General features: G+C 39.3%; 1 protein-coding gene across 7 annotated transcripts in view; it reads left to right on the forward strand.

Annotated features, from left to right (window-relative positions):
* Positions 1–19,932, forward strand: part of LOC124612690 (proton-coupled amino acid transporter-like protein CG1139) — a 282,296-nt gene that overhangs the window by 215,495 nt on the left and 46,869 nt on the right. For 4 of the 7 annotated variants that reach the window (XM_047141026.1, XM_047141027.1, XM_047141025.1 and 1 more), the window contains exons 3-4: positions 6,559–6,783; positions 16,711–16,861. In XM_047141026.1, coding sequence (XP_046996982.1) covers positions 6,559–6,783; positions 16,711–16,861 — 376 coding nt within the window. The remainder of the gene's footprint in view (positions 1–6,558; positions 6,784–16,710; positions 16,862–19,932) is intronic. The other 3 variants (XM_047141030.1, XM_047141031.1, XM_047141029.1) reach the window with 1 other exon arrangement.

Below are 19,932 nucleotides of genomic sequence, written 5' to 3' on the forward strand. Positions count from 1 at the left end.
GCCTAACGGTGTGCGGGACCGTAGCCCAGCTTCATGGAGACGGTTGCGAATGGTCCTCGCCAATACCCCAGGAGCAACAGTGTCCCTAATTTGCTGGGAAGTGGCGGTGCGGTCCACTACGGCACTGCGTAGGATCCTACGGTCTTGGCGTGCATCCGTGCGTCGCTGCGGTCCGGTCCCAGGTCGACGGGCACGTGCTCCTTCCGCCGACCACTGGCGACAACATCGATGTACTGTGGAGACCTCACGCCCCACGTGTTGAGCAATTCGGCGGTACGTCCACCCGGCCTCCCGCATGCCCACTATACGCCCTCGCTCAAAGTCCGTCAACTGCACATACGGTTCACGTCCACGCTGTCGCGGCATGCTACCAGTGTTAAAGACTGCGATGGAGCTCCGTATGCCACGGCAAACTGGCTGACACTGACGGCGGCGGTGCACAAATGCTGCGCAGCTAGCGCCATTCGACGGCCTGGTGTGTCCGCTGTGCCGTGCGTGTGATCATTGCTTGTACAGCCCTCTCGCAGTGTCCGGAGCAAGTATGGTGGGTCTGATACACCGGTGTCAATGCGTTCTTTTTTCCATTTCCAGGAGTGTATAAGTCGGATAGCACATTAATGTGAAATTTAATCTGAGATAGTAAACTCATCAGTAGTAATTTTTTAAAGGTCAGTTTACTCCTGGAACTTGATATTGACATAGCAGTATAAAGTTCAGAAAGTTAAAATTTCGAGCTAAAATGGCCTCTTCAGAGGATTTTGACATGAGGAAGGAATTTCAGATAGGAGTGGGAAGGTAGTCCCATTTCAATATACAACGTTATCAAGCTACTATTACTTTATAAACAAACGATGATACCCAGCAGCACAACATAGTTTTTTTCAGTCCTCATTCCGTGTCGAAGATAGCAGGATAGCCTCAGATCTATGATGCATCCAGAACACCATGGGCTGAGGCTGAAGGGTTTCCAATCTGGAATGTTAGGAAGGAATTTCCTGTTCCTTCATTTGCGTTAAAACCAAGGGAAACCTCCAGATAAGATTATGCTTGCCTAGTGTGTGTGTGTGTTCAAAAAATGGCTCTGAGCACTATGGGACTTAACTTCTGAGATCATCAGTCCCCTAGAACTTAGAACTACTTAAACGTAACTAACCTATAGGACACCATACACGCCCATGCCCGAGGCAGGATTCGAACCTGCGAACGTAGCAGTCGTGCGGTTCCAGACCGTAGCGCCTAGAACCGCTCGACCACAACGGCCGGCTGTGTGTGTGTGTGTGTGTTTGTGTGTGTGTGTGAGAGAGAGAGAGAGAGAGAGTGAGTGACAGGGTGTGGGGGGGGGGGGGGGAGACATATAGAGAGACGGCTTACTCCCGTTAGTTGCTAATATAAATCGGATAGCATATTAATGTGAAATTTAATCCGAGACAGAGGAAGGAATGAAGGGGCGAACGAACGAACTACCAGTTCCTGCATTTGCGTTAAAACCAAGGGAAACCTCCAGAAAATAATATGCTAGCCTAGTATGTGTGTGTGTGTGTGTGCGTGGAAAACGTCCAGAAAAAAGGCTATGTGTGTGTTTGTCTGTTTACGTGTCTCAAAGTGCCTTGTACGACATATGCTGAAGTTTACCTGCTTGCGTAGTACTAGTTTCTGTATTTCTGTAACAAATTGTGCAAGTGTATCAGTAGATTTAGGGAATTTCTCGGTAAATATGCATATGCTATCCTAAAGATTCACTGGACGTGGACACTGGATTTGCTATTACGAACTCTTCAGAATTAAATGACGTACTGCGATAATTCGCATATGGGAGCGGATAAAGACGCTTGCAGCGGACATTTCGGGTGAGTTTTGAATGGTCTAGAGCAGTGGTCGTCAAACTGTTTTGCTCAAAAGCCAATACTGACAGTGCAGCGACTCATCGGGGCGCACATACAGGATGATACACGAAGATATGCAAATATTTTAATATGTTATTCTACAAGTAAAACTGAAGAAAAAAGTCCATATAAACATAGGTCCGCAAATGCTTAGTTACGGAGTTACAGGTTAAAGGAAAGCACGATTTCCATTTATTTTTTTGTTATTGGTGTGGTGAATGTAATAAAACATGTCCCAGACATGTATCTGCAGTAGTTTTCCAGAACACCCACAGAAGCAAAGTTATTATACATTTGTTTACTTTCCATTAAGAATGTTGAAACGTTTATGTCATTGTTGGCAACCGTTAGTGAGTTGTTTCACTCGTTTATGAAACGAGTTAGTTTTCTGTATTGTTCAGTGAAAGATCGTAATAACAGCAGCGTATTTAAGTGAAACTACATAGTAACTATTGTAGTTTACAAGATTATTTATGAAGTAGAGATGCCTTTCAAATTTGCGGGAGAGGAATACGCCGATGTGGTGTTTACTTATGGCAAATGTGATGATAATGCTACGGCTGCAGTTAAGGAAAACCGCGTACTTTATCGAACTCGGAGGCTTCCGAATGCACGAACCGTTAGAGGAGTATTACGAATTTTACGGGTGACAGGTTCTTCACCTAGCGTTCATAATCAGTACGAGCGTTCTGTACATGAAGACGATGATGAGGATATTGTGGATGCTGTTCAACGTAGCCCGGGTACTAGTACACGATTAAGCATTTCACAATCTAAGGTGTGGTGTACACTGAAACACAGTAATATGTATCCTTACCATAAACAAATAGTGCATCATTTACGTCCAGGACAGTCTGGAACCGCGCGACCGCTACGGCCGCAGGTTCGAATCCTGCTGCGGGCATGGATGTGTGTGATGCCCTTCGATCAGTTAGGTTTAGTAGTTCTAAGTTCAAGAAACTGATGACCTTAGAAGTTAAGTCCCATAGTGCTCAGAGCCATTTGAACGAGCACGTGTGGTCTGAAGCAAACCCACATGCTACAGTGCTACGCAATTCCCAGCAGCGACTTAGCATAACTGGAAAATTACTGCAGATACATGTCTGGGACATTCATCAGATCAATAACAGGAAAATAAATGGAAATCGTGCTTTACTTTAATCTCGTGCAGTTTTGCGATGGCTTCGTATTACCGATGTCCCTAAATTTAAGGCAAAATCTTTTATTAGCCGTAAATCTGTAATCCAACATTTACGGACCTATGTTTATATGAACTTTTTCTTTAGTTTTACTTGTAGAATAACGTATTACAAAAAATTTGCATATCTTCGTGAATCACCCTATACACCGATTTTATTAGTAATTGGTAACCTACATAAATTAGTATATTATGAGATCCCAATAGACTAGTTACAGTAAGTAATTTGCTGCCGGCCTCGATGATGATGTTTGGCTTGTGGGGCGCTCAACTGAGGTTATCAGCGCCCGTACAAATTCCCAACCTTGCTCAGTCCAATATCGCCACTTTCATGAATGATGATGAAATGATGAGGAAAACACAAATATCCAGTCATCTTGAGGCAGGTGAAACTCCCTGAACCCACCGTGGCCAGCCTCGTTAAAGTTTGCACCATTCACAATATATCTTGTCGACCCTTCTGTTTCCTATTGCTGCCATCCTCAGCGACCCCAAAGTTGTGGCAGTCTTATTGGGTGACGAAGTGATATTGTGTTATCTTTATGAGCGGATGATGGCATGATTAATAACAGTAACTGTACTGATTTTTAATGCATTTGCAATAGGAGACACATTCACAAATTTCTTAAAATTAAAAAAAATCTTTTAAATTTTTTAATTATCTAGAATGTATACATTGTAAAATATTTGAATGTGATGATTCGTTTAGTTGACTAAGCAACCATCCTAAGATCACTTATGGAAAGTGAAAACTCTGTATTTTCTGTGTAGTTAGGATCGTGTCCGTATATGTAACAAATGGCTCTGAGCACTAGGGGACTTTTCATCTCATCAATCCTATAGGACTTAGAACTACTTAAACCTAACTAACCTAAGGACTGTTGCGCCTAGAACCGTTCGGCCACACCGACTGGCACAGTACTTTTGAATGTAATTTTTCTTCTGCTCACTGTATTTTTCTGCAACCACCTTAGTTTAATTTCATAATCCCTCCAACAAGTCCGTGCAAATTAAGGTGACACTCGGTGTGATGGCTGATGGGAGCGGCTGTATATAAATTTCTTTTTACGGTCGCTCCCAGCAGCCACCGCGCCGAGCGTCGTCTTAGTTTGCAAAGATTTTTTTAGTGCCGCACTTGCAAATGGCCGCTTCTATAATGCACATTCACGAATTCATGTTGCTTCCGCATCAAACTTAGTACCATAGTAGCGAAGCGGTAGAAGTTGCGCACACACGTTGAGTTCTCAGCACTGAAGACAAAGTACAAACAATGAAACATTCCCCCCTCTCACTTCCTCCAACCACGCTGCCCCTGAGGTAGGAGGCCAACTTTACTTAGCTCAAGGTCGAATTCAAGAAAGTCATCAAAAATTAAGCACTTCTTGAAATATTACTGACTCTGTGGTTTTGTTTGTTCCTGAGGAGGAATATTACACTCCTAAGCTCTTACCGTTAGTTGACGTTTTTGGATTCGGCTGTTTGATGCTACACGCATATAATTATAAAATATGGGTGAGAATCACGGGCCGCACGAAAACTGCATTCAGGCCGCATGCGGCCCGCTTTTTGATGACGACTGATCTGAAGAAAGTGAATCTGGTGTTGTGTTTTGCTTGTACCGTGTTTCCTTGGTAGTATCTGCTTCTCACGAAAGACACTTTGACGACAATAAGAAGGTTTGTTTGTTTTACGAGTACTGTCGTAGTTTAGTGGGTGTTTCGAAGGTGTAAACGAAATAAACTGGATGTAACACCAATGGACAATGGAGGCAATTGAGGGCAAGAAAAAGCAATGGTCTCGTCCGACCTACAGTTCTTGTAAAGATTCTCACTTTATATGAGGAAAAGTAATATCACTTTGCAGCTCCTACATGAATTTGTTTCGCAAGCTCGTTCCAAAGCAGTTAGCATCATTTTCAATGGAAAAAAAAACCAGTAATTCTACAAGTACCGGGTGGCGTAAATGCATCAATTCAGAGAAATGTCCCATCTACAAGTATGTAAACAATATTAGCACCCTTACAAATGAAATGAAATGTAGTGTGGCTAGGGCCTCCCGTCGGGTAGACCGTTCGCCTGGTGCGGGTCTTTCAAGTTGACGCCACTTCGGCAACCTGCGCGTCGATGGGGATGAAATGATGATGATTAGGACAACACAACACCCAGTCCCTGAGCGGAGAAAATCTCCGACCCAGCCGGGAATCGAACCTGGGCCCTTAGGATTGACATTCCGTCACACTGACCACTCAGCTACTGGAGGCGGACACCCTTACAAATGGAAAAGAATAAGCCCACGTACAAATACGAAAAATTGCAAGTGACCAACCAAAATCTTCTGTAGTCAGATGCATTAGATGAGTACATACGAGCTTCGAATGTCAACTGAATACCCTTTGTGTGTCCATATATTATTTCTGTGCCAATATTTGACATCACCATTGCTCTAAAGGTAAGTTGTCTTTCTCGTTGGCATCCATCTGGTCCTAACGCCTACCTTCCTTCAGCGATCTGCTGTATTCTTGCTTCCTCATTTCCTCTGTGTCAACATTCTTATGTGTACTTGCTTCCTGTCTTCTTCCATTGCATCTTCGCCAGTTTCAGTGTTCGAGAATTCATCTTCTAACTTTCATTTGAGATTTGTTTAACCTCAGATAGGGACATACTCAAGGGCCAGTTTAAGACACAGCTGAGAGGTGTGACAGGGCACCTAATTGCAAGATTTGTATACAGTGTGTATCACAATTAGTAGAGAAAACTGGCATGAGTGAAAGTGTATAAGGGAAAAGTGGGCAGAAGGGAGGCTCCACAAATGATAAATCACTTGTGTGGAAAATGTTCTCAAACCGGTGCTGGGGGGTACCCTGTGAAACAGAGGATACTTTTCATTTCTGCCTGAAGACAGTCTATCTGGTGAACTCACTTCGTCTTTACAGTTCCCTGTCTCGTTTCTTTGATAACAGATAGGTACAAGAGTCAAATGTATCAAAGCAATATCTGGAGCAAAATACATAAGAGATACTGCGATCCCTCTGTTCTAACATTTATTGCTATGTACAGTGTCTGATGGCTTTTAGATTTGCCAAATTTAATTTTATTTAGTTTTGTAGCCAGTTGCCCTTCCTGCCACCACTGTTGCTTACTAACCTAAGGAAGGAAAGTCATGCGTGCTTTCAGCCTGTGAATTGTAAATTTTGTCCTGTGTGTTAACTGATTGTGAATCATAATTTCTTATGTGAAGACTGGGAACCACCCAGCGCAAGAAGTCGCCTGAAAGCCATAATCAATCTTGCCAATGTGCCAGACCAACAGGTGTTAGTCTGTCATGTAGATTCGATCCAGGTATGATACGAGGGATACTTCACATAGCAACAATATTTTCTTTTTTCATAACATTTTACGTATCCTTAGTTTCTGCAATAGTAGTTGAACTAATAGTAGTTGAACTGCGCATAAGATTATGTGAAATATTAAATTTCAGGGAATGGTCCATTTCCAGGCCACCTAGACAACCTAATGGCGACAGCACCATGCATGATGTGGAATTGGGCTCACCGAGTGATGACTCGAGCAGCCGAGATGGAGTGTTCACAATAAGTGGACATCAGAACAACATCTCCAAAGAGCAACCACATGTCAAGACTGATGTAGCTGAGCACCAGGAGTATGATCCTCATGACCATCGAAAGCTTGATGCTCCTACGACGTGAGTACTTGAACACCTGTGACTTTAACAGACTCCTCCTGTTCTTTCCTGTAGATCATTTGTGTGGAGAACAGAAGAATATGTAATTAGTTAGTTTATAGGTATTTGAAATAATCCATTTGTTGCACACTAATATCCTTTTAATTCACAAATTGATACATAATACTTTAACTAGTACTTTAATTTTATAACAACAGGAAGTCATTTACTCTTCTGTGCCATACATTCATGAGTAGGTAATTGAATTAGAGATAGCTGCTGTTTTGGAGAGCAAGAGCCCTTCTGCAAGCATGAAAAACAGAATAATTCAATGCATTACATGACTAGCACTCACCAGTCCTTGTACTGGCTGTTAGTGTGGCATTAGAGTGCAGGATGAACAAAAATCACAGTTTCAGTGCATTTCATCATGGCCAGATCTTGCCATGCCCGCTGCGTGGGATATTCCATTTCAGTGACCGTGTGGTCACCCGCCACTGCCAGAATGGAGTCTCATGCCTAACTAACAATTGCCATTGACCATATGGTTAGTCAGACCACAGTGCACAGAATCACTCGCCAGCTCACTCCTGAACAACAACAAAAGGTGAGCAGACATGCCAACCTGAATCTCCTCTCCATTAGTCTACAGAACCACTGTCCCACTACAGTATCTCTGCCCGTAGCTCAACACAAACTACAGAGATTAGCATGGCCACAGGAACACCACCATTAGATGCCCAAAAACTTGATAAAAGGCATCTAAACTGCCAAGTTGAAAACCACATGGGCCAATGCACCCCTCTTGCAACATGGTACTGTCCAGATAGTTGGTAAAAACATACTTGTATGAGGAATAAATAAAGCAATAACTGTCATATGACTGCAAGCATTTCTATATTATCCAACTTCGGCAATGTGCATGACAATCACTGTTTATTTTATCAAGCAGCCTCTCAAATGGCCTACTGGACATGCAGGGCCCATTTCACACCTTTCTGTCATAGAAAAATCTGAGCTGTTCAGAGGGAGTGAAATGTGGTCCGTGGTATATCTGCCATCATCTCTCATTCACGAACAATACCGAAGCCTACTGCCCAGTTATATGCATCCATTTCCTGTTCTGTAGCCCACCTATACCTGCTTCTAAGCAAATGTCTTTAATTCAGTTGCTCCTGATATATTTACTGAGGACAAGATTATGAAGTTTCTTTCTGAAGAAGGCACTCACTTCACATAGGTTATTGATGTTGTGGTAAAATTATTATGATTGTTTGTGAGAAGCAGTTACATATCAACTAGATAGTATTTTAATGATCTGAGAATTTCTCCCGAAGGAGAATCAGTTTGTCACAGCTAAATGGGACCATCCTTTTGACAGACACCCGACAGCAGTTATGAGATATGCAGAAGAAGGTTCACGGATCAAATATGGTGATCAATAAAATGTCTTACATGCTGATTTGCACTTATAGCTGAGAATTATTTGTCCAGGAATCAAACAGGTAATATACCATAATGACATGTTGGAGCCAGCTGTATAGTAAATACTGGTATCTCCTATTTTCCTCTGTGGAATAAATGAACCATGTTATGTCTAAATTTCCTTTTGTTGGTATTTGTGTTAGTGCAGAGTGGTTAACTCACCAAAACACTTGCATACATGCAAGCATGCCACCCTCCCTCCACACACAGCTTCTCTTTACACATATTGATTAAATTAAAAGAGGACATCTCTTAATTGTGTTCTTTTCAGGTGCAACAGCTCAATCATTTTGTTGCTCCTATGCTACCCACTGCTAAATTCATGTTTGATTAAGAAGAAGCACATGATTATTATACAAATGCCACATCAGCAGTATTTTATTTGGAAGGGGAGACTACCCAAAATATGCTTTCTAGTTGCTGCGTTTGAATCATTGTTCTGTATGGTCATCACTTATCAGTCAAATAAAGAAACTACTTAACTGGTGACAGTAGCTAACAGTAGAAACCAATAACAAATAAGAATGATGTAAATTTAACACTAAAATCCCAATCACCGTCACTGCTGACCACATAGCTATCGTAACAAACTTCAAACTCCGACACTAATAACTGCAGATCTCTTTCATATGGTTATTGTTCTTCAAACTGTCTAAAACCTGATATACACAACTCACCAGCACCATATATCCTTTCACTTTGCCACAGCAGAAATATCCAGGAAGGGGGATGACCTATGAAAGCACCAGCTGAATTGGATTTTTTTCATGTACCTTCTGCAGTTGCTTGACTGATACTAAGCTCCAAGTCAGAATAAATGGGCACCGAATTGTTTGATGCAGTATCTGTTGCTGAACCTATAAGAGAATTTTACATCTGTAACATGAGTACTGACCTTATTACTTCCAAAACACAAGTCATTTCAGACAGTACAGATTTGAAGTCAATCTTCAACTTGTATGTGTCCTTACTCACTAAAACAGGCTTAACAGATATCAGTTTCTCTGTAATCTCACCTTTTTATTGCTTTGCAGTTGCTTGACTGATACTAAGCTCCATGTCAGAATAAATGGGCACCGAATTGTTTGATGCAGTATCTGTTGCTGAACCTATAAGAGAATTTTACATCTGTAACATGAGTACTGACCCTATTACTTCCAAAACACAAGTCATTTCAGACAGTACAGATTTGAAGTCAATCTTCAACTTGTATGTGTCCTTACTCACTAAAACAGGCTTAACAGATATCAGTTTCTCTGTAATCTCACCTTTTTATTGCTTTGACACTTTTGTTTTATTGTTTTTGCTTTATTCATTTGCACCTCCTCCTACTCTTGACCTTCTTGTATAACTTTTTCCTTCTATCAGTTGTCCTTTGTGTCCATCTGAATACTAAGCTTACTCCTGAGCTTTGTCTTTTCTTTGCTCTATCAAGAAATGTTAACATAATTTGTTGTTAATACAGAGAGAGTCCTATGATTTCATTTCATTGAACTGGATTTCATCACATACATGATACAGAAATTACCATTTGTAGGGAGAGAGAAAGGGAGAATTTACTGTTGACTGTTGGTAGCTACGGATATTTTTAAGAATATAATCATTTCACTGAATCTTTACATACCACTTATATTAAATTTCAGATGCAATTAATAAATTTTTTTCACGGTGACATTCAGAAAGCAGCAAAATAAATGTTCTATACTCTTCATACATTTGTACCATTATTTAGAATCTTTACACTAATTGTAAGTGTCCTATGGCAGGGCAGGTTGAGTTTCAGTTTGAATACTGGATAAATAGCTTACAGGAATAATCCTGTTCCACAAGCTTTAACTCTGCTGGTAATTAAAATCTTTCTCAATGCTATAGAAACTTTGAGTTAACATCATCTTCCATAATCTTTCTGTAACACCAAGCCTTTTTTTTTTTTTTAATGCAAAGCACAGAACAAAGTTTGTGGAAGATTCAGTACACTTTTCTGGTACGAGCATTTCACTTGACTGTCTCTTTGAGAATTGTACCTATTTCTGGTGTCACTTCAGTGTTTAGTGCCAAGAACCATACTCCAAAAAATTGTGTAGAACATATTTATTCAATAATACAGTCCCCTTACTTCACTTTTATGTTATTTTTTACTTTATTTATTATGTGTTTGGCATTCAACCATATGGTTTTATTTTCATTTACAACTAAATAGTTGACCCTAAACTTTGTTTTTGTACATCTGTTTCACCAAATCCCTTGATAAAAACACTTGTCATCTGCTAAAGTGTTGTCTCTGCCCCTGCTAAATTTTTTGGTAAATCATGTAATAAGACCAAGAACAACAGAAGTTCCAAAATAGAACCTTCGGGCACACTCTACTTAACATTATGCTATGTCAAGTAAAACTAATCATAGCATGTAAGCTTTCACGGCCGCCGTCTACATTAATTAAAACTTCCGGGCTGAATTGCCGTGGTCCATATATAAAACTTCTTCTCCTTCCTGACGTTTCGTTGCCGGCTGCGGGCAACATCTTCTGAGGTGAGTCGGCGACTGGCTGCTAGGTGCTGGTGGTCCCACTTATATACAGTGCTTAGATGGCGCCACCACTCGTCATGTGCTTTTGACTTTAAAACTGTCTCTGCCTAGTGCCATCTCTCTCGATTACAGGTAATTGATTGTCACGTCATTGGTACAATACCTGCCTAACGGAACACAAAAGGAACTGTAGATTGGGACAGATTGAAAAATCAGCTGTAGCGGAACACGTTTTCAAAGACGGTGATCATGAAATAAAATTTAGTGAGACAAACGTGATAGCTAGGACCTCACATTATTACACTCGCATGTATAGAGAAGCTATAGAGATCTATAAGCACGGAAATAATTTTAATAGAGAAGAAGAAGGATTAAAACTAGACAAGATATGGCGTTCAACTTTGTACCAATAACATGACAATCGATTACCTATAAATGAGAGAGATGGCACTAGCCAGAGATAGTTTTGAAGTCGAAAGCACATGACGAGTGGTGGCGCCATCTAAGCGCTCTACATAAGTGGGACCACCAGCGCCTAGCAGCCAGTCGCTGACTCACCTCAGAAGATGTTGCCCGCAGCCGGCAACGAAACGTCAGGAAGGAGAAGTAGTTTTATATATGGACCACGGCAATTCAGCCCGGAAGTTTTTATTAATCGAGTATAACTGTCTGCTTCATGAGATATTTTGACACTTTGATACCTATCGTGTAAAATGACTTAAACCAGCCATGGACCACTCCTCAGATATCTTCATTTGATCTAAAAATAAACCAAAATTTATTTTATATTTATCAGCTACTATTAGAACCTTTTCCAAGAACTGATGTACAATTGTTTCAGTTGACCCATTCTTTCTAAAACCGTTCTGTCCACAGATGAGTACTGATGTTAAATCTTTCCTCTTACAATGTATTATGTGCAGTTTTTCTCTCCAATGTCTTTAACCTTTTCCTGTCACATTCCTCAGGAAAAGAAATTGCTTAAGAGATACCAGCACACAAAGTTGGAGGAGCAACATCTGTTTTATCATTTGTGTTTCATAACCCAACTCCACCATCACTGTTTTAAAACTTGATACATAGACATTTATCTTCATTTTCAAAAAAGAGTGTTTACCTTCAGTAAAATGTCCTATAGCTGCCATATTGATATAATACATTCCCAACTTTCATTCAGTGTTGTGTTTTTCTCAGAGCAACTAATCTATCAGTCCATATTCTTTTCAGCCATAAGGGAACAGTTACTAGTCACTGGCAGCTATGTAAGTCAGCTGAGGAACATTCACATTTTAAAAAGTAATTTGAGAAGTTCCAACATACTGATGGAGGGTAGGACCAGCAACTCAGATACCAATTTTATTTTAAATTTTCTTCCAATATCTGTCATAGTTGCAATAACAGTCATTCTTTTGAGGTGACTAGTATTGGACCATCAGGTCCATTTTCAAACAATGGCCTTATACGTATCTGTAATCATAAAGTCTCACCAATGTACATGTAACCAAATATTCATTACTCTTCACTAGTAATCATTACATAAATACAAAATGACAAACTTTATGTGAATATACAATGGTATTTCTTTCCAATTGATTGAATGCAGAAAAGAAAAAAAAAAGGTTCCAAATGGGAAGAAACAGAATTGTACATGCACACAAAGTAAATGGGTTGACATATTAAGCTTGAAATAATTAAATATGCAGTAGTAAAACCCCTTATAAAAGTGTAATATGCAAATAATCTCTAACTGTAGACCAGCATGCCTCCTTCCTGTGTTCTTAAAAAATTTTGAAGAGGCAGCTTTTATCAGAATACTGAATGACTTTTCTGACAGTAACCTTTTAACAGTAGATAAAGTTGACTTCCAGAAAGACTTATCTACAGGAGAAAGAAATATATGATATTCCAAACATAGATATAAACACGAAAAGTTAAAAACTGATCTCCCATGATTGCTTCAAGGCCTTCACTTGAGTAGATCATAAACTTATACTAGCAAAAATAAAATGTTAAAAGTGACTTTGTGCGCTTTTCTGGTACATTAACTGATGTTATCATTCTCCGGTCTACAGCTGAATCATGCAAGCATCTGAATACAATATTTCCACATGACAACTGTCTTCAGGTGAGATTTCCGTATGGCACTTTTCTTCAGGTGAGAATGCTGTATGCTAATCTTGCTGGAACTGATTCTTACTGTGAAGGGCATGAAAGACCAACAGCTCTTACACCAGAAATCATTGCTGCTGCCATCTGATGCAAGTGAAGGTACAGTGCCCTAGTGGCAAAAACAGACAAAATGAAGAATCATCATTGAGTACTACTGTCAATATATTATGCCCGATGAATCAGTGACTGTTGTTTTTTTAATGTCAGAGATAAAACAGGGTCCCAAATCTTGCTTAAAGGGTAACCCTTGTCTCTATTTATAATGTTCTCTATCATCTACTTTTGATAGGTTTCATTAAAACACAGTCCCAATAGTGATACACACAAGCAACCATTTGTGTCTTAGCAGAACACAGCTACAGGTAGGACTGGTTCATAGCAAACATCTTAACCCATAATCTTGTAAAGCCTCATATTGAGCAATTTTAAATACATACAAATGACCTACGTGTCCTATATGTTGAGATCAATGGGCACACAGTAGATAAAATGGCTTGTGTTCCTAGGTACTGAGATGGATAATGAAATTAAGTGAAAGCAACATGGGATAAGTTAACCAAAAACCTCAGTTCTGGTGTGTTAAACTCAAAAGTCTCTCTCACTTTGTTGACCTGCTGATGTGACTGCTAGAATATTTTTGCTCACTACTTCTCCATGGTGTAGTCTTCAGGCTCAATGTATCTATGCTCAAAAAAGCATTTATTCACTGTAAGTAAGAAGCAAGCAGTAAGAATATTATTCATAGCCATAGACTGGTGCATCCTTGTCTAGGGTTTAGAATGGTTTTTTGTAATTTGGTGCAAAAGTCCTTAACAAGCTGCCAGTAGTCACCTTTACTGTAATATAACACGCATTTAAAACTGTAATAATGTACAAAATAAGCATAACCTATATCAATGATTTGATCAAATATATGCCCAATAAATAAATAAATCATACTGGAAATTGGAAATCCCCAGACATTCAATACCAAAGTAAGAGAGAACCTTATGCAACTCCTTCAACAGTTATCAGAATATAAAGATTTGTATAATGAATGTTAACTGGATTATGTGCACATGTTGTTGGCTTTTACAGTATACAGAAATCAGTGAAAATTCATATGTTTAGTATGAAGTAAAAGACATAAAATAGCAACTCAGTGGATGAGGAGTGGCTTTGATTTGCATGATCATTAATGTGAAAACTTTGTCATTAATCATAATGTGTTGTCAACGCACACTACAGAAGTCACCACAGTGGTTGCTTCTGTCTGTGAATATGTAACTTGACTAATTTCTCATCACTATAAGCTCTCATTCATGGTAGGCTTTACTGAACATAACATGTGAATGAATGAATGTACAATGAATGAATACATGAATGTACACTATGTGATCAAAAGTATCTGGACACCTGGCTGAAAATGACTTAAAAAGTTCATGGCACCCTCCATCGGTAAAGCTGGAATTCAATATGGTGTTGCCCCACCCTTAGCCTTGATTATTCACTTCCACTCTCCCAGGCATACATTCAATCAGGTGCTGGATGGTTTCGTGAGGAATGGCAGCCCATTCCTCACGGAGTGCTGCACTGAGGAAAGGTATCGATGTCATTCAGTGAGACCTGGCATGAAGTCAGCATTCCAAAACATCCCAAAGGTGTTCTATAGGATTCAGGTCAGGACTCCAAGCAGGCCAGTCCATTACGGGGATGTTATTGTCATGTAACCACTCCGCCACAGGCCGTGCTTTATGAACAGGTGCTCCATCGTGTTGAAAGATGCAGTCGCCATCCCCGAATTACTCTTAAACAGTGGGAAGCAAGAAAGTGGTTAAAACATCAATGTTGGCCTGTGCTGTGATAGTGCTATGCAAAACAAGGGGTGCAAGCCCCCTACATGAAAAACACAATCACACTGTAACACCACCGCCTCCAAATTTTACTGTTGGCTCTACACATGCTGGCAGATGATGTTCAACAGGCATTCACCATACCAACACCCTGCCATTGGATCACCACATCGTGTACCATTATTCATCACTCCACACAATGTTTTTTCACTGCTCAATTGTCCAATGTTTATGCACCTTACATCATGCGAGGCGTCATTTGTAATTTACAGGCATGATGTGTGGCTTATGAGCAGCAGCTCGAACATGAAATCCAAGTTTTCTCACCTTCCACCTAACTGTCATAGTACTTACAGTGGAACCTGGTGCACTTTGGAATTCCCGTGTGATTGTCTGGATAGTTGTCTGCGTATTACACACTACGACCCTCTTCAGCTGTTGGCAGTACCTGTCAGTCAGACAAGGTCAGCCTTTATGCTTTTGTGCTGTGTATGTTCCTTCGTATTTCCACTTCACTATCACATCGGAAACAGAGGACCTAGGGATGTTTAGGAGTGTGATAATCTCGCGTACAGACATATGACACAAGTGAGAGCCAATCACCTGACCACGTTCAAAGTCCGTGACTTCCGTGGAGCGCCCGACCCTGCTCTCTCATTATACCTAATGACTACTGAGGACGCTCATGTGGAGTACCTGGCAGCAGGTGGTAGCACAATGCACCTAATATGAAAAACGTATGTTTTTGGGGGAGTCGGGACACTTTCAATCACATAGTGTACAAATATATACAGAGTCTGCCAGAGTAAACCAGTGCATCTGTATTTGCTTGATTATTATTGGGTTCCATTTGTTTTGCTACTGTTGGAAATTAATTGCTGAATTTGTGACCACTGACTTCAGTGTGTCCTAATTTCTGTCATAGGAACTCAATTTCTTCCATGTAAATGTTTTTATTTTTTTAATAATGATCCCAGATTGTTTTTGCTTTATTCTTAAGAGAGTATTACATTTTGTGCATAGTGTCTGTTTTGCATTTTTTATAACAATAATAATTTTACCCTAGCTGTGGTAGCTTGTTTTCAGCTATTAGTAACAACCTGCACTCTGAATTAGGTAGAGCCCTCTTTTCCTCACTCAGTATACATTAATACAAGTTGTTATCCATCCATTTAGCTCTCTCTGTTTAATCTCTTCTTAATCTTCTTCCAGGGAAAAAACAGGATTTGAAGCCCTCCAGGAAGTATTCAGTCTTTTGTTCTGCAGTACCTGCTTTGTAAATTACTATCAATTTTTCTTTCTATAGTTTCTTTCTAAACAGTAGTTTTAGCAATGACATAATTGCAACACCAGGCAGCATCATCACAAATACATCTCCTGATATAGCATACTGGGTCATCAAATGATGGCTGCTATGTAGCTGATATTGGTACCAGAAATAAAATGTATTTGAATCCTTCCAAGGTGGTGATAGCAGCTGTTTGCTTAGATTGTTTACAAGCACAGAAGTCCATTACATTTTTATTATTTTGTGGCACACGCCTTTATTTATTTAACAGTCTTTCAAACAGTTTGAAGGACTCATTTGCACCTTTGTTAATGGCATGAAAAGAATGTAAGAATGTTTAAATGCAAAAAATAGGGAAAGGCAACCACTCATCCTATACAAATTGATGTGTGCAGCATAGAAACACGTAACAAAGCCATATTCACGTGGATACTGTTTCAAAATGTATTCATCATTATAATGTTAAATGAGTGGAGCAAGTCCATGTATTGTTGGTTTTGAAACAGATGTAGTACTGTTCTGCAGTAATTGCTGTTATAATAGGAAACAAAACATTTCTGTACATCTTTTACATGATAATTCTAAAACTGAATTTGAAAATTCTACTATAAATTGTTTTACTGACCACCAGACAACATATTTTCGCAGGAATATGGAGACCCTTGTGCACATCTTAAAAGGCAGTCTCGGTACAGGCATCTTGGCCATGCCAATGGCCTTCCACAATGCTGGACTCATTGTTGGGGCTGTAGGAACTGTAATTGTTGGCGTAATCTGCACATACTGTTTGCATGTATTAGTAAGTACCTATGTTTATCGCTTCAAATCTCTTATCAATTCCAGTGTACTGCTTCATTAAGTTATGCACCGCTGATAAACCATGGTTCATCTCTGGACCTTCATTGTTTATTTCATTTGAATCACACATGCAATCTGTTAATAATAACTAATTGGAAACTTTCAGTTTGCTGCTCACTGATTTGTATGTAGATTGAAGTAGACAATATGATAAACATTGTTAATTGCTTTTATTTGTAGTAAAACAGTTTTCAGGTCATCAATGACAATTTCACTCTGTTAGATCACCATCTACTGTGCCACATAATTCAGTGTTCATAAGATAAGATTAAACAGATGATCATTCCATCAACACTGATTAATAGTGCTTCATCTGTATATGCTATAGTCGAATTCATGAGCGATGACAGTTCATGTAGATCAAGGCATAGGGGGGATTGCAGTGCTGCCAGTTCCAGGTGACAGCTGCAGTATGTACATATATGTGCTTTGCTCTTGGAGGAAGTGTGTATCCTGCAAATTGTGTGTCTCATTCCCTTATGTAAACTTTGTCACTTTTTTTTTATCGCTGCTATCAGTGATGACAACTCCCAACAAATGGAACAAAAATTCACTATGATCACATTTAATACTTCCACTGCTTACAAGATTCACAGCGGATTGCTCAGAGTACTATTGAACACTCTTTGAGTGTTGGATAATTCGTGACATAGGTTTGCATGATCCCAACTACAACAATATGCAATCTATAATTTAAGATTATTGTGCCGAGAGAGTGTAGTGCTTAACTCCCAGCAACTGAAGTATATTTTGCACTTAGAGATCCCTTATTAGAATCTAACAATGGAAAATCCAGGAGGGAATGTAACAATGATACGAGAAGGAAAGTGGCTGCTCACCATATAGTGGAGATGCCGAGTCACAGATAGGCACAACAAAAACACTCTCACAATTACATATCTAGGCTGTTAAGGCCTTCATCAAAAATAGACACACACACACACACACACACACACACACACACACACACACACACACACACACACACACACACACACACAAATGGTTCAAAGCACATTGAATCATATTTAACAGATAGAAAGCAAAGGGTAGTTGTAATTTCAAGTACAGGGAAAATTGTTTCTCACACTGAAAAATTATTTCACAGGGAGTCCCAAAAGGTTCCATGTTACACCCAATCCTCTTTTTATTTTATATAAATGATTTACCTCTGATTATAAGATCCAACTCAGTTTTATTTGCAGAGGACATATCTGTACTCATTGAAGGACAAATTCCCGATAGAGCCATTGACACCCTAAACAGCTCAAAACACGGGTTTGATCTAAATGGACTAAACATGACAAACACCCAATCAACACAGAATAAAACTAACAATTCAAAATCAAATACCTTCCAAATAACCTGTAAAAATCAAGAACTTGTCAAATTCATGGGGCATTTTTAGGGAAAAAAATACCCTGGTATTCTTGTGTAAGTTACTCGGCAAACTAGTTAAACAATCTTGCATTTGTAATGACGGTATTGCCCTAAGAAAGAGACATGGACACTAGAAAAGTTGTTTATCACAGCTACTTTGAATCTGTTCTAAGATATGGAATATTCTTCTTGAAGAATACAAGCAATGCAAATAGGTTAATGTTATTACAAGAAACGTATTATTTGAAATATGTGTAATATTAAGCTTAGGGATACATGGCAAACACTGTTCAGGGATCTACATTTTTGACTGTTCCATGTATTTATACTTATGAACTCTTTATTTTTATACGAAAATTCAGAATTATTTGTAGAAAACCATTTTCATGGTATGTTCAAAACAAGATACAAGGATAATTTGTGTTACCATCCCACAGATTACAACTGTTTTTCCAGATTCCTCAGTACATGGCTATAGAAATTTATAACATATTAAAAGTGAAAAACTTTCACAGTATGGACCTAGGTTTACTGAAAAGAAAATTACATTATTCCTGTGAGAAAATGTAATTATTCAGTCACTGAATTTTCAAGTGGGATAAAGATTCCTTTGCGAAGTATAACGTAATAAACCTATACAGATACTTGTAAATTAAGATTGATTTTAGTATGAGGGTGGTTTGAAAAGTTCTCACAATCACCACGAGAGGTCAGCACTAGCACAAAAAAAAATTTTTAAAAAATCGAGATTCAAGCAATGATTCATAAGGAAAAGTATGAAAGCAAGGGATATTCATTTCAATTTCCAGAATACACTGTGGGACTCCGCACCTTCAAATTCAACTGTTGCCAAGTGGACAAATGAATTAAAATTTGGTCAGGAGAGCCTAGATTATTATCTGTGCAATAGTTGACTAAGATGTGTCATTACTCCAGAAATCATTGCAGAAGTGCACAAAATGGTCATGGAGGATCGCCAATTGAAAATGCATGAAATTGCTCATGCTTGCCAGATGTCATCTTGAAGGATTTATCACATTTTAACTGAAAAATTAGAAAACAAAAAATTATCCGCAAAGATGGGTGCCACGACTCCTTGATGTTGGATCAGAAACGCATGAGAATGGTCATATCAGAACAATGTTTGACCCATTTTAGGAGAAATGAACAAGATTTTTTGCACTGGTTTGTGACCACAAATGAAACTTGGATGCACTACTATAACCCAGAGACAAAACAACAGCGAAAGTGGTGAAAACATGCTGATTCTCTGCCACCAGAGAAAGCAAAGACAATTCCTTTGGTGGGAATGGTCATGGCATCAGTGTTCTGGGTTGCGAAGGGGATTCTGTTTGTCGATTATCTCCCCACTGGGCAAAAACTGGACAAATTGTAACAAAAGATAAGCAAAAAGAGGCCAGGTTTAGCAATGAAGAAAGTCATCTTCCATCAAGACAATGCACACATGCCATCGCCATGGCAAAATTACACCAACTAAGGTATGAATTGCTGCCACACCCACCTTATTCACCTGATATGGCTCTGTCAAACTTCCATCTTTTCCCAAAAGTGAACATTTTTCTTGGTGGACAAATATTCACTTCAAACAAAGACTTGATAGCCGAAGTTGAC

Source organism: Schistocerca americana, chromosome 4 (assembly GCF_021461395.2).
Source record: "Schistocerca americana isolate TAMUIC-IGC-003095 chromosome 4, iqSchAmer2.1, whole genome shotgun sequence".
Lineage (NCBI taxonomy): Eukaryota > Metazoa > Arthropoda > Insecta > Orthoptera > Acrididae > Schistocerca > Schistocerca americana.